Source organism: Lepisosteus oculatus, chromosome 14, assembly GCF_040954835.1.
Source record: "Lepisosteus oculatus isolate fLepOcu1 chromosome 14, fLepOcu1.hap2, whole genome shotgun sequence".
Lineage (NCBI taxonomy): Eukaryota > Metazoa > Chordata > Actinopteri > Semionotiformes > Lepisosteidae > Lepisosteus > Lepisosteus oculatus.
The window spans coordinates 20,490,776-20,506,651 of NC_090709.1; the positions used below are offsets into that span (position 1 = coordinate 20,490,776).

Genomic DNA, 15,876 nt, shown 5'->3' on the forward strand with positions numbered 1-15,876 from the left:
TGAATTTAAATAGAGAAAAGGGAGAAGTAAGAGAGACATAGCAGAACTGTAAGTGAAAATGATCCTGATGAATTACAAGGAGGACAAACTGGAGTTTTCAAAAAAAGACCAAGAATAAATTTGTTTATACAGATCTATCGGTCACATACTGTAAATGTATTTGTAGATTTATAGCCTTATGATCAAACTCTGTCCTTTGGCCTCTTTATTGATCAATTGTAAAACCTAACAGAAAGCATACAGGTGGGGTTGGGGGTTTCAGACAGTTTTCAATATCTTTTCTACACACTGCAGGAAAAACAATCCAGAAGGAGAAAAGACACACAGTGACTTTGAGGGGTGCTGTCACAGCTCTCAGCAGGACAGGAGCAGTAAGAATGGGAGGATGGACAGATGGATTGTGATGATGGACTCTAGATAAATCGAGGAGTTTTAATTCTCCTCGGTGCTGGAGACTGGAGAGAGTCTGTGTCTCCTACCTGAACAGATCACTCCAGAGTCCCAGATGTGAGAATAGCCTTTCTGTTTCACTTCATCTTTTCCACAGTCCATCAGAGCAGACTCAGACCCGCTGCACTCGACCCAGCTCAGCAGGACTGATCCAGACCCTGGTCCGAAGTGAGCGCTCTTTTGTGCTGATACAGCAGATCCACAGCCCAGCTGTCTGCACACCACTGCAGCATCATTCAGATCCCAGCCAGAGTGACGTACTGTCCCCCACTCTCCACCATGATACACCTCCACTGTGCCCTCACAGGGACTGGCACCATTCACCAGCCTCACATCAGCACTGCCTGCAGAGAGAGAGAAAAACAATGTTTATCGCCACGTCTATTGTATATTTTATATTAATCCATTTTAGAAACACACCTGGAATTTGTATTTGGTTTTACCTGTTTGATTGGATTGCTAGTCTCTCCCATGGGGAACAAGAGACAGTGGAGTGACAGGAAGTCCACCAGCAGCCATCTTACCTCTCCCTCCACACACCTGTGTCCAGATCCTGTTATATATCTCTCTGTCCATATCACTGTGTGACTGCAGAGGGCTGTTCTGCTGTGGTTACTACAGTGGACAGTGGCTGTAAAGACTGTGCTCATGTGTTTCTAAAAGCTGTGGTCAATATAGTGGACAGTGACTGTAATGACGATGTTCCTGTGTTTCTGGGAGCTGTGGTCAGTACAGTGGTCAGTGGCTGTAATAACGGTCTTCCTGAATTTCTAGAAGCTGTGGTCAGTAAAGTGGTCAGTGGTTGCAATGACTGTGTTGCTGTGTTTCTAGAAGCTGTGTTTAGTACAGTGAACAGTGACTGTAATGACGATGTTCCTGTGTTTCTGGGAGCTGTGGTCAGTATAGTGGACATTGACTGTACTGACGGTGTTCTGGGTTTCTGGAAGCTGTGGTCAGTACAGTGGACAGTGGCTGTGGTGTCAGAAGGCTGAATGACTGAAACCAGGTTTGGTGTATCTGGTGTATCTGGGTCTCAGGCCCCACATGTACTTAGCAGTGCACACTGACCACACGTCTGTATCAGACACTGATTTAAACACTGATAAGTCTTTTTAATGGTCTACTTTGAAAATAAGTTATAAAATCCAAAACAGAATCAATAAAAATATTTTCTTAATAGATGGATGCTTCACAACTTGTGCTGAAATATGGGAAGTGTAATGCTGCAGAAAGATGGAAAATCTGCAGCAGGAGATATAATTGAAACCCAGGCGATGGACTTTGAGCTCTTTCAGAGGTTGAATGATCAGGGAGTAACAGATCGAATGCAGGCTGCTGGGGTGAATGAAAAAGGTGAACAGAAAGAAAAAATAAAGAGGGACACCTGTCTCCCAGCTGAAATAAAGAAAAGAAAGGCTGGAGAGTCAGCGAGGAAAAGGAAAGAATTAAAACACAGAAAATATTTCAGGATCGAAGAGCAGGAGTAGTGAGAAATTAAAATAACCGAGTGATAAACTTGACTATGAGAGGAATGCGATCGCTAGGTTCACAAGGTTTAGCTCTAATGATGGAGATTCGGTGCTCTGAACAGTTTCAAATAAAGAGGTGATTAGTGTGACTGGGAGCCTGAATGAAAGACTGAAGGTTTAATTGAAAGACGTCCTGACCCAGTCTGAATGACAGGGTGAGCGCTCAAGGGAATGTTGCTGTTGATGCGAGTCAGTCCCAGCCCAGACTGTACGTGAAGTGTGTATACTTACTGTCCAGGGCACATTTACAGTAACTAGATTTGTTCTTTTTGATTACATTTTCAATCACCTTCAGTTGGAGTGTGAAATATTTTTTTCCATTACACACTATATGCTAAATTTCATTTAAATACTACTTTTTATTCATATATATTTTTTGCTATGCTTACATGATAAATATGTGAACAATGTGTTTTAGCTTTTACCTCTCAAGATCTTAGTACATAATTCACAGATTTAATTATAGTTGCACTTAATAATATATTCTAGAATCACAGTGCACAGGTTGTTTTTATTAATCTTTTTTTTTAATTCCATAATGTAAGAAAAATTGTCCCTATCATTAGTTATCTAAGACTTACAAACAACAATTCATTTAGCTGTGAAGTATCAGTCAAATGCAGAATAAACATGGAACAAGAATTAAACCTTTCTCTCTTCAAAATGAAGGACTTCCGGGTCAAATACACATTTCTTCCAACATAATAGACACATTTCTCAAATAAAACTCCAGTCTGAACAGATCCCAAACTTTTGTTTAGAGTTGAAAAAACTACAAGATTTGCCTCAGGACTCCTGTGTTGTTACTGAAACTGGACATTGTTGTCTAAAAGCACCCAGTATGGATTCAGGTCAGAAAACTACAACACACTGCAATACAAACACCTAACACCTGAATGTGACTGTTATAACAAATAAACACAACTATATGTCTTGTCCTCAATCGTGTTACAATGTTAGATCCTTCTGTAATATAATTACCATAGTATCTAAAACTACCACTACTATCATTCTAAAAAATAACCATGGATCAAAAATATTTTAATACATTTACCTTCAGTACTCTTATTTGTATTAGCACATTCACCTGCAATAGTTACTAATATTATTTGTTAATCGGAAACGTGCTTTAAATATACTTTTATCTCTGATCACCTGTCTGTATTAGTTCTGTGCACTAAAATTGTCACCTTCTCTCAAAATACTCTATTTTTTAATAACATTTCCATAATGTTATAATGTTATTATTATTAATGTTACTTTAATAATACAGTAAATACAAAATGTGTCAATAGTAATAATACTGGAGTCTCAATAATACTGTAGTATTAAATAACACACTTATCTCAGTTAAAATATTAGTCTAAAAATACTCCAGTGTTTAAAACACATATTAATTCATCAGTGTGTAAAATAAAATATCAGTCCGATCAATACAACAGTGTTTAAAAACACACTGATCTCTGTTAATACACTAGTCTGTTATTATACCTGTTAGAGAAGGTCGAATTGAGCACAATGAAATAAACAACCCCTGATAAATATTTTGAAGATGTTGTATTATTGTTAAAACATTTGTATTCCTTTTTGTTTGCAAATGGGAAAATTTCCACAAGTCCTAGCACATGACCCAAATTACAGCCAAAAGTTTGGATTTTATTATTATGGTAATAGATAAGGGATTGTCAAGTTGTACAACATTTTTGATAAGGTTGCTAAAAATCTACAATATTAATAGTTATAATAATTATATGTTAGTACTTAAAAAACACTATCCTTAGTCTGTGTTGTGTGTAATAGTGTATAACTGCATATAAAAATATTAATACAGCATTAATAGAAAATAGTTTAAAAAACATATAAGCTGAATTAATATTATGATTAATTGTAGAGGTGAAATTCTTGTTAATACTGCAAATTGTTAATTATTTTTCCTTATTTATAGCATCAATTATAATTTTAAGGGATATCCATAAAGCTGAGTTTTAAATTAAACAGAAAAGCGCTTCTGCATACTGTGGTCACTACAGCGGGCAGTGGCTGTAATGACCATATCTATTACCATAACCTCAGATGGCTGGTCCTGGGTTCCAGGAGACAGTGGTCACTGTACTGGACACTGTACTAACTCTGTGGCTTCCAAGTCCTGGGACCAGTGTTTCTGTGTTAGTGGGACCTGTGGTCACAACAGTGGTCAGAGGCTGACAGGTACTTCACATGTTGTGCTGAAATGTATGTGAGGTGTATATTCCCATTGTCTGTATGTGAATTGTTGACAATGATTTTCTAGCCTTTACCTGCCAACATCTAAACTTAACACATGATCATCAGATTAAATTATATTAAAGAACAACATTTTTCAAAAATACCAGACAGGTTTAACATATAGGCACAGATACATTTATTATGATGTTGTCCTGAGCAACTGCTCAAAAATCTAAACTTGAGTCCTGTGATTACGAATTAATTTTTAAATATTGCATTTGTATGATAACATGTAATTAAATATTTAATTTGTATTACTCATACTTATATAATTGCATTTGATAATAATTTCAGATTTCGAATGTAGTCAAAAACAATAAAGCATTCTTATTAAAACTTCACAATTTACAAAAAAATTAGATAACTAACCTAAAAACACAAAATAAGTTATTTAGCTGTTAAATAATAGACAAATCCTGTATAAACACAAAACACAACTACCATTTTTTAATGCTTGCTGTAATGCCACAATGTCTTGTAGTTGTTAAATTATTAATGTTACACCTCAGTTTCTGATGAGACCCCAGTTAATAATAATACACCTACAATACTAAGAATTTTCACAACTGTGTTAATATTTTTCATTTTATAACTTATAAAGCAATAAAGAATGTAACTTTTATCAGCCTGTCCTTTTCAATGTGAAAACAAGCAAGCCTGGTCTTTATGAACAAGGTTATACATACAGTATACAAATTTTATTTTCACACTATAAAAATACAAGAGCTAATTGTCCTATGACTGAAAATGTTTTACATTTTCAAAATGTAATTGTATGTCTTTAAAATGAAGAATTCACATTCATAACTTCCTATCATATTGGAACACATATTCTTATAACACCTAGAGGAACTACTTGTTTTCACAGCAACTGAATATCACACAGCTTAACGATAGAAACCTGGACTGTCTGAATACACCAAAGATATAATGGCAGCATTAAAACTCCATTCTCTAGCACTTTAGGTGGTAATAACACATTTACTGTATATCTATTAATACATCAGTCTGTAATAATTTAATATCAGTCTCAATAATAATTCACTATTTAAAAACGCGTGTATCTCTATTAATGCACCAGTCTGTAATAAGACAATACAGAGGAGTCAGAATTGAACACAATAAAACAATAAACAACCCAGGGTATTTCTTAATCATCCTGTATAATATGATATTATTCTAGAAAATTTTTTTATTGCTCACACTTTTTTTGTTTTCGAGTAAATGAAGACTTTTTCACGTCACAGCATATCACTCAAATTGTCACTTATATATAAAGTTTATTATTACAGTAACGAGTAAGTAAAATAACTTTTTAAAGATTTTCACAAACTATCAATCGAGGGTGATAATGGCCAGCTTCTGCTCTATCCATCTATAACATTATTATTATATAATGTTTAGAAATCGTAAGAATATTTTTAAAAAATCCAATAAAAATTAAAAGCAACTAATTATATTTAGACACAGCTAATTATATTTCCTTACTTACAGACCAAGATAAAATACAGTTATAATATTTTTGATGAATACCCACAAAGCTGAATGTAAAATAAACATTTAAAAAATGTTCAACCCACTTATTTGCTCCATTTCCATCCAAACTTTACTTAATTTAATTCCAGTTGTTGTCTGTCTGTCTGGACTGGAGAAGACTGGTCACTTACTGGCTGAGCTGTGCAGCACCAGGACAGCGAGAGAGAAGATGGACAGGCAGCTCTCCATTGTCATCAGGACAGAGCGCAGCTGAGACCCCTGTCTTCACCCCTGAGCCCACAGGGCAACTGAGCTGCTGCTCCGCACCCCAGACCCCCAGTAACAACACAGCCCCCCGCCCCGCCAATCACACACAGCACTGCCTTTTCAGACTGACAGCAGGAACCTCTCACACAGGCGGGACGGCCAATCACACAGGGCCCTTTCAGTCTTCTCCATATATATCAGAGACACATCACTGTTTCCTCTCCCTGAAGACACTCCCAGCAGTGCGGAGGAGAGGAGAGACAGGAGCAGCTCTGTGTCTCACTGGAGGAAACACAGATACAGATACAGACAGCAGGGCTGCAGGTGCTGCAGGGGCAGGAAGAGATCAGATATTAAACTAAAAAAATTGTAGACAAGTATTATATTTTTAAATCAGTATCAAGATAATCAATTATGTATATATGGCCCTGTAATTCTTGCTGTCTGTATCAGGAAGTGTCTAGTGACTGGTGTCCAGAATGTGGTCCTGTGTGCCTTCCTGTCTGTGTCAGGCAGTGTCCAATGACTGGTGTCCTGCAGTGACTCACAGAGTTGTTGTGTCTCCAGACAGTAATGTCTTCTAGTCCTGGTCAAGGGCAGTGTGAGGAGAGCCTGTGCTCAAGGTGGCAGTGAGGTCATTCAGGTCAGCACAGGAATACAGAGACAAGGTGGACTGAATAAGAACTGGCTGTCCTGTGACTGTGATCAATAATTTAAATGAAAAAGAAAGAAAAGCTCAGCAGTGATTGTCCCCTCTGTACTGAGCCTGGTGGAGAGCAGCACTTCCAGTTGAGTCCCTCAGACCCTGAGTCTGTCTCTGCGCAGCTCCAGTCCACACAGATGTTCCAACCCCTCCAGTTGTGACCCCAGTGTCTCTCTGTGTGGAGCCAACTGCATGACTGAGACTCTCTAACAGCACAGTGGAGCTGAACTGATACTGATACACTGATACACCACCAGTCTGAACAGTGTGAGGGCACAGCTCACATCCTCTTCCTTATTATTATAGGTAGTAGGAGCAGCAGTAGGAGCAGCAGTAAAATATTAGTAGTAGCAGTAGTATCAGTGGCAGCAGCAGTTGTGGTAGCAGTAGTAGTATTAGCAGTTATGCTGTATTTAAACTCTCCTGTTCAATATAGCAGAGTTCTTGTGTTACAGCTTCACCATAATAGCTGCAGCATCAGGAGCCACAGAGCAGGAGTCAGTTTCAAATTTGAAAAAGCAACAAAATTATGAAAAAAAAAGTTTAGTCCTTGTTAATACAATGGTGATTTAAGGCAGAGCTTCACTGGAGCTACAGGTCAGACTCTGCAGTGAGTCTGTGGTTTGTGCTCCTCCAAGCTCTTCCAGCACAGGAAGCCAGGTTCTATTGTGAGGCTGTGGGTGTCAGTGTAATGAGGCAGCTGAGAGCTGAGCTGTACAGAGAGACACACAGGGAGCCCAATATTCAGAGCTCCAGTGCTGCACAGGGAGACACAGGGAGCCCAGTGTTCAGAGCTCTAGTGCTGCACAGGGAGACACAGGAGAGTCCAGTGTTCAGAGCTCTACAGGGTGACAGGTCCTCTCCCTACACAGCTCTCTCAGTGTGTCTCTCAGGGCTGAACAGGAGGGGCTGTTCCTGTCAGAATGGAGGCTGACTCTCAGAGCTCCAGTGTCAGTATGAGGAGAAGCTCTCAGACCTGACTGCTGCCAGAGCCTCTGAGCCTGAGTGGCCATGAGCCCTGAGCTCCTCAGCAGCTGAGAAAAGCCTCCTGTCTCCTGTGGTCACAGTGTGGTTGAACACCTGCACTTTCTGCTCCTTCTCCCTCTCTCCACCTTCCTGTCTCTCTCACTGTGTGTGCTCTTATCTGTCCATCTCTCTTTCTCCTCTTCTCTCACTCTGACAATCTGTGCAGAGTATCTGAAGGGGATGTAACATCACTTGGCAAAAGAAAAAAAATTCTCAGAAGCAGAATAAAAAAAAAAACTCTTCACAGTCAGATTCACAGCTCAGACTCACACACAGAGCTCTGGGTCCCTCAGTACTTTACCCAGACTCCTTCCTCTTGAACAGACAAAAGCTCATCTCCATACTGTTCTCTATCCTGATAATCCAGAACCAGAGGACATTGAGACAATCAGTGCTGCTACATGAATAATATCAGACAGAACAGCCTGGACTCAGGTCACATCTCCCCCTTTTCTCCTTCCTCCCAGCCCTCTTAACCCTCTTAGCCCTCCCAGAGCTCCTGGTTCTCCTCTCTGTGAACTGGGCTCACAGGTCACTGATCTGGCAGCTGTGGGCTCTGTTCCAGGGCAGAAGCAAGAAGCTTCTCTTAACCCTTTCCAGGACCTCCAGTATTACTGTCCTGATTCACTGTCTTTACTGTAAGTCAGCCTCCAATCCTCTGTCAGAAGTGTTTGACTGACAATTGAGCAATATGTGATTATCTTTTATTATTATTTTTACTGATTTAATGAACAGCAGTATTGCCACTGTTATAAGTGTATTATGATTCTCAGCCGCAGCAGACTGATGGTCGAGTCTACAATAGTGACTAGTTGACCAGTCTGTAGCTCTGAGCAGTGGGACTCAGATCACACAGAAGACCTGTCTGTGTGTGATTCCAGACCAGCCCTGGAATTCAGTATCTCCCACACGTCTCTCACAGAGAGTCTTATAAATACACAGTTAAACAGAGTCTGATAACAGTTATATAGTTAATTCAATCATCAAACCGCCTGAGGAGCTGAGAGCTCGAATGGAAATAAAACCAGGAGATGCACTTGAACTTCCAGGATCTGATCTTCTAGGATTATATTCTGTGGAGATTTGTGTAAAATGCTTAAAAGCGCTGATTACAGGCACTTGTGCTATTTCTCGTCTGCTCTACGGGAGTACGCTATACAACGTATTAGTCTGTAAAGTAAACTATATATTTTTTCTGTTAAATGAATTTAATTCCTCGGTTTGTCGCTCTCCTTCTCCAACTGTTATACAGTAAATCACTTCTCTTCACAGCCCGGTGTGTTTTTTTTTTGGAGATGTTATATTTGTAAGAAAAGCCTCCCGGGCTCCGGACAGGAGTCTCCTCCAGCGGAGACGCGCTCTGCTCTGTCAGAAAGAGCGCTGTGACGTCACAGACACCAGCCAGAGTGGTAGGATCAGAGAGCGAGACCGCGGGAGGAGCGCTGAGCGCTCGGAGGAGAGATATTGATCACTTATCTATCGACAACCAATTAATTCAACTGACGAACTGTAGAATAATCGATTTACTTCACCGATTGGTGAGTACTGATTCTTTTCTTTCTTTAAATTCTTTAAATATCTAGAAAACAGTCAATACAGCCTGTATCGATCAAATACCATAGTGCGTTTAGTGTTCATAATGTTCAATCCCAAATTAAAGAATGATTATTCAAATGATTGTTTAGAAATTGTATTCTAGAGCTTGAAAATCATATTCCAAGTTGATACATTTGTGTAGGTAACAGTTTAAATGCATTTTTTCACTGTTTACAAATTATAAGTATGGTAACCACGGCGACACGTGCCACGTCACTGTGCCCAGCTAGGTGTCTCGCCTTCGTCACAAAGAGTGGTTTGACGTCACGGACTAATACTAATGCGAGTGTATTCATATTTAATATTAGTGAGAGAACAATCGGTAGCTTTAATATTAATGCTAGTGTTCATGTCAGTGTTAATGGTGATTGCGCTTCTGATAGTTTTGATGCCAGTATTCATGTTAATATTAGTTATAATTATAGTGTTACTGTTAGAGTATTTACACTAGTAGTCATGTTAGTTTTAGTTATAGCATTACTGTTATTATTAGTATTAGTAGTGTAGTAATAGTTTGTGTCAGTGATAATGATAGTGTAATTCTTAGTGATAGTGTTACTGTTTTAATGTTAGTGGCATTTGTGTTAGTGTTAGTTATACTGTATTTGTAGTTATGAGTGTGTGTGTTTTTGTCTGTGTGTGTGTTGGTGTGTGTCTATAAGTATTTGTAGTCTATGTGTCTGTGAAGGTGTGCGAGTATGTGTGTGAGTGTCTGATTGTGTGTATAAATGTATATCGTGTCTGTGAGTGTGTGTTGTGTCTGTGAGTGTGTGTAGTGTGTGTGTGTGTGTCTGTCAGTGTAAGAATGTGTGTCTGTGAGTGTGTGTGAGTGTCTGTGTGTGTGTGTAATGTCTGTGTGTGAATATGTGTGGGTGGGTGTCTGTCAGTGTGTGATAATGTGTGTGATTGTGTGGGTGTATATCTGTCAGTGTGTGTGAGTGTGTGTGTAGGTGGGCTTGGGCTCCACTCGTGTGTCTGACAGAAGTGACCCATCAACAGGTGTTGAGGTCCAGAGTCGCCTGAGAATGGAACCACTTTCTAGAGTCCAGACCAACGTCCAGAGAGCTGTGAGTGCTCTGTTTTTATCACTATTACTAGTAATGACAGCAGTAGTAGTATTAATATCAGAATTAGTATTAGAATTTGTAGTCATGGTCATAGTAGTAGCAGCAGAAGTAACAACAGTGGTAGTTGGATTATCCAAGCACTTACTCCAGGAACTACAGTATTACACATTTATACTCTATTTTCCAGGTATGTTTTGTAAAGTGCTTTGATGTTCTGGATTAGAAGGTAAAATATAAGAAAAAATTGATTGATTGATTGACTGTGAGAGTGAAGTCTGGTCGAACTTGTTTGTCTAACTGAACTGTCCTGTCCACAGATGAACAGAGAAGATGTCCAAACCCACCAGAGACTGAAGACAAGTTTGAGAGTCAGGCCCCAGACCCAGAGAGCTGTGAGTCCACTGCTGATCTTCTTCATATTGTGATTCTTCCTCTTCTTCCTCCTCCTGAAATTAAAGCTCATCGCAGTAGCAGGGCTCTGTTGTCTTCTCTTGAAGAAGAGAAAGACTCTACCTGACAGTGTGTGCATCTGCGTGTCTGTTAGTGTGTGGGAGTATGTGTCTGTGGGTGTGTGTGCTTGTGAGTCTAGTCCAGCCTATGTCTGTAACACAACTGTGTCTGACATCCCCATATCAGGAAGGAGGTAACAGGAGACTCAGCCAACACAGGTTTTGGAGCCAGACCCAAGACGCCAAGAACAGTGAGTCTGCATTATTATTATTAGTAGTAGTAGTAGTAGTAGTAGTAGTAGTAGTAGTAGTATTTGTAGTGAGAGGGTGAGTGTGTGTGAGGTTGTGTGTGAGAGAGGGTGAGCATGTCTCAAACTCCATTCCTAGAGGGTCTGGTGCATCATCTGGTTTCCTGCCCAGAGGTCTTGGTTACAAAGTTGATCTAATTTTTGAATTAAACAAAAAATATTCTAATACTGTACCTTTATTCAGACCTTAAATATCCAACTGTGCCTTGAATATTTTGAGTCTTCAACAGTGAGAGACATCAAAATATATTATTAAACACATTATTTCCACATCTTCTTATGAAAATAATTAGCTTAATTGTTTAATTGGCTAGCCCCTTTTGGAAAGAAAGCCTGGAGATGCACCTGGCCCTCCAGGGATTGTGATTAGGCTTGAGACCCATGGTCTACCAGAACTGGCCCCTCAAGAGGTCTCAGCAGGGATGTTGGGGATCATGAAGCGGTATAGACGAGGGCTGGACACTGCTTCTGAATCGAGGACGACACGTCACTGTCATGTAGGGTCATCTTGGCCCATGATGATGATGACAGTGTGTTTGTCTGTCTGGTAACTGTTTTCTCCTCCCCAGTGCCGCCGGGAGAAACTCCCTCAAGTTGAGAGAGGAATGGCCGAGCAGAGAGAAGGGCGTCACACCGAGACCTGGGGCAGATCTCACAGGAACGTGAGTATTGGGTTCAACAACATGGTTGGATAGCTTGTTCCACACACCCACCACCCTCTATGTACAGTAGTGCCTCCTGTCCTGACTGTAGGGTCTCATCCAGCTCTCTCTTGAGACAAGCCAGGGTATCGGCTTCAACAACATGACTAGACAGCTTGTTTCACACCCCCACCCTCCTCTATGTAAAGAAGTGCCTCCTGCTCTCATTATTAAATGCTCTTCCCCAAGTATTAATTCTGTTAGACTAAGAATAAACCTGTACTGAGACACAAACTTGGTTGGCTTCTGCTGGTGAGACTAAAGCAGTCAACTTGTGGACAGGTCTCGACAGAGACGGACGTGACCCTGAAAGGCCATAGAGGGTCGTCCAATACTGAGGCGCTGAGCAAAGATTCTTCCAGTGTAAGACAACCATGTGTTCTGCTCAGGATGATGCAGATGATAGTGTAGATAATGAAGGTGGTTATGATAATGATGTTGATGGAAAGGTGTTGATGATGATGATGGTGGACATGATGATTGTAATGATGAAGAAGGATATGGTAATGAAGATGGTGTAGATCATTTATTAGAAATGTGATGAAGATGATGGTGACAAAGATAGTGGAGATTGTAATGGTGGGGGTGATGATGATGGTGATGAAGATCGTAGGGGTTGTGATGGTGGAAGTGATGATGATGGTAATGGAAGATAGTGGAGATTGTGATGGTGGAGGTGGTGATGATGGTGACACAGTCATGCCTGTGTGTGGCTGTGTGTGAAAGGGAAGGTGGGGTTGGATCAGGTCTGCCGCTGTCATCTAATAGAACTGTCAGAGGAAGAGGGAGCAGACTCCCCCTGCGTCTCACCCCGGGCAGCCGAGAGCCGAGAGCTGCAAGTCTGTGAGCCTGATATGTCTGTGACATCTATCGAAAGTTTGGTTTCAGCTGCAATGATGATGACTGTGATTGCTGGGAGACCAGGGGTAGGGCCTGGTCCTCCTGGAGAAGACCCTCTCAGTTTTCTCTCTGTCCTCCTCATGCCCTCTCTGTGCCCCTGTCCCCTCAGGCCAGCCAGCCAATCACCAGGCAGGAGGTCAAGACCCAGCTGTGAAACTGCCCAAAGGGCCCGGAGAGGGATCTACAGAAGGACAGGGCATGGACCTCCTCCTTGGCAGCCCACATACCCCATTGCTCGCCCCCTCACACACCCCCTCACCCACCCCCTGGTACACCCGCTCACCCGGGCCTGACCCCAGCGGCCCTGTGGCAGCTCAAGGAGGGCCTGCAGGTCGAGCTGGAGGGGCTGCTCCAGGAGGAGGAGATACTGTTATTGTTTCGGTAATAGGGACCGAACCAGTGAGTGAACCCACTTGCAGGAGCGAACAAAGCCAAGTCGTAATCCGAAAGCAAACCGTAATCGTAGGAACGAGCCGAGAGTCCAGGGGAAGCCAGATATCCGAAAGGGAACGAGTACCGAAGCCGAAGCGAGATCCGAAGTCGTAGTCCGTAGAGCAATCCGAGAATCCAGGGGTAGCCAGTGATCCAAAACAGAGCGAAAGTAACCAATCCAAGCCGAGATCCGAAAAGCCGAAGTCCAAAGGGAAAAACCACAAACCGAAATCCAAGACGAACACAGAGTAGAAGTAGCGCAACCAGGAAGCTCGAAAGGGAAAACCAATACTGAGCAACGAGGTAGGGAAGGACAGGTGTTTAAGTAGGATGAGACGGGGGTGTGGTGGTGAATAGGAAAAACTGATAGGTGAACTGATGGATAGGGGCTACGCCTACTTCTGCCTCCTCCGTTGCCGGGAGGCAGGGATCGTAACAGATACGGGTGCGGACCTGGGCTCAGAACATGATATCATCTATCCAGCTGGGCTGCCCGGCGCTGTACAATGAAGTCCTGCCTGACTTTGAATCAGAGGGTGCATACGCGGGATTGGTAAGTCCCTTAAACCCCTCCCCCTTGCTTGAATCACACTGAGGTACACAGGGGCTGGGGCGACTCACCTCTCCAAGACACCTGCGTCATCCCATTCCCATTTCACCTCAACATGGTTCTGAGAAAATCTCCCGGCTCCAAGGGGAGAGAGACAGGAGCTGGGCTGGGTCTCCAGCCCTCTGTTTATTCAAGATTATTCCCTCAGGAGGTGGGTGAGGTGGAAGACACACTGTCTACAGATCACCACTAGGGACAGCGTAAAGCAGGGGGTGAGACTCTTGATCATGGATAAGGATAACAGTGGGATGACTCCCCCTCTATTGACTCACTGCCTACTTATGATGTCATGAAGTGAAACTTCACTCACAGTGGTGCCTTTCTTTCTGTCTTGTTGTACAGAATTTATCATCATGGACAACATAGGTCATAGTTTAATGCAAATATTCATTGAGTGGGTGGCGGAATAATTCATTTATACTCCTTTTGTCTCCTCAGCTAAGATATTTTAAAAATACAGCGCAGATTTGTTAGAGAACTTCACAAGTAAAAACGACAGATCGCCGGTGTCATTAGGTTAGGACTGTAGAGTTCTGTTATAATCTTTTGGCATATTTTTCTTAATTTTAATGTGAATCTAAAGACAAATGCTATTCAATATTTTGTAACATCCAATACAATTGTAAAATAGGCTGTTATTGTAATAAAATTGGCGAATAAGAGAAAACCACAATTTGTATGATATTATCACTAAATATCAACGTTCAGAGGAAGGATTTGAAGAATCTATCAAAGGATAAACAGTGACAGGAGTGGATTTTTTATTCGGAACCAATACTTTTGTACCTCAATAATCCACTCATTCTTGAAAGAAGAAAACACAGGTATGTTTTGAGTCTCACCATGATCGTCTTCTCGATCCAAAAAAAAAGCTTAAATGTGATAGTGTAACGAAGGCTGGGTTGTGATGAAAAGGATCCAATGCAGATGCAGGATTCCTGGGGCGGTGAGTAGGCGGACAGAGCTATCCAGGAGCTGGGTCGTAATCCGGAGGCGAAAGGTAGGTCGAGATCAGTAAACGGCACTGGTGGCGAACAATCCAAAACGAGAGACAGATACGTGGTCGGGACAAGAGCAACAGGGTCGATACCAAAAATAATCACAGGTAGTAAACAATCCACGGGGCAAGACAAGAAACGAAGTCCGAAGGCAAAACGATGAGGTCAGAAAATCCAGAAGGCAAAGTGCAAGAAACGCTAGGTAGAGCCACAAGTAGGGAACTCAATACCGAGCATTGATATGCGAGTAAGAGCGGCTTAAATAATGCAGCCTGCCGCACGGTAAGACGTCTGAAGAGAATTAACACGTGCGGCGGCGTTTGTAATTATCCCCCACCTGCTGGGACTGATTAGACCTCTTCGGAGCTGGTCTGGGCCGGTTAGTGGTCGTTACAGATAGTTTCCATTGTATTTTGGATGCAACTACCCTCGAAGACAGTTTCACCTTGAGACAATGACTCTCTCACCTGGTAAAATGTATTACCTCTCTTCTGTGATTGAGACCTGTATTAAATCCCAGAGCCCTGGCACAGTGACTCTCTCCCAGTTGCATGCTGTAGTGTAATGGAAGGTTACTGAGAAAAAGTGTTTTATCCTAAAAATGTTGTTTAGGGACAGAGAGCTAGATACTTAGAACAAAGTGTGATAGCACCAAACTCATCAAGGGCACTGGATGTTTTAATAATGTTTATCTCTGTTGCTTGAAGAAGGGATTATGATAAACTATTTTATTAACTGCTCTTCTTCGCTTAAAGCAGAAACCTATAAGGAATGGAAAATTACTGCTTCGCCTGTCCTTGAAGTGTTGCGTCAGCTTAAAAAAAAGATACAAAACAAGGGGTTCTCCTTGCTTGCTTTTGAATCAGCCTTCACTTCTCTGCACAGACCAGTGATTGCTTTTTCCCATATTGCAATATGAATAAAGACCTTACTGAGTGAATGAGAACACCTATCCTGGCTCTTCTTTGATAAAATTCCACGGCAGTAGCTATCTCAGATATCTGTTTACAGGGCACTCAGTACTTGCACAGCCTCACCCAAACTTCCCGCCATTCTGACATCTCCTGTCCAGCCCCACCTCCACCTCTCTCCCATCACC

General features: G+C 41.7%; 1 protein-coding gene and 1 long non-coding RNA gene across 2 annotated transcripts in view; one reads left to right on the forward strand and one right to left on the reverse strand.

Annotated features, from left to right (window-relative positions):
* LOC138242519 (antigen WC1.1-like) overlaps positions 1-15,876 on the reverse strand; it is a 65,128-nt gene that overhangs the window by 3,457 nt on the left and 45,795 nt on the right. The window contains exon 4 of the mRNA XM_069198052.1: positions 480-794. Within this exon, the coding sequence (XP_069054153.1) occupies positions 480-794 (315 nt within the window). The remainder of the gene's footprint in view (positions 1-479; positions 795-15,876) is intronic.
* On the forward strand, positions 10,010-15,723 carry LOC138242887 (uncharacterized). Its single transcript, XR_011191760.1, has 5 exons — positions 10,010-10,379; positions 10,697-10,771; positions 11,016-11,079; positions 11,706-11,798; positions 12,847-15,723. It is a non-coding gene; the product is annotated as an uncharacterized lncRNA (long non-coding RNA).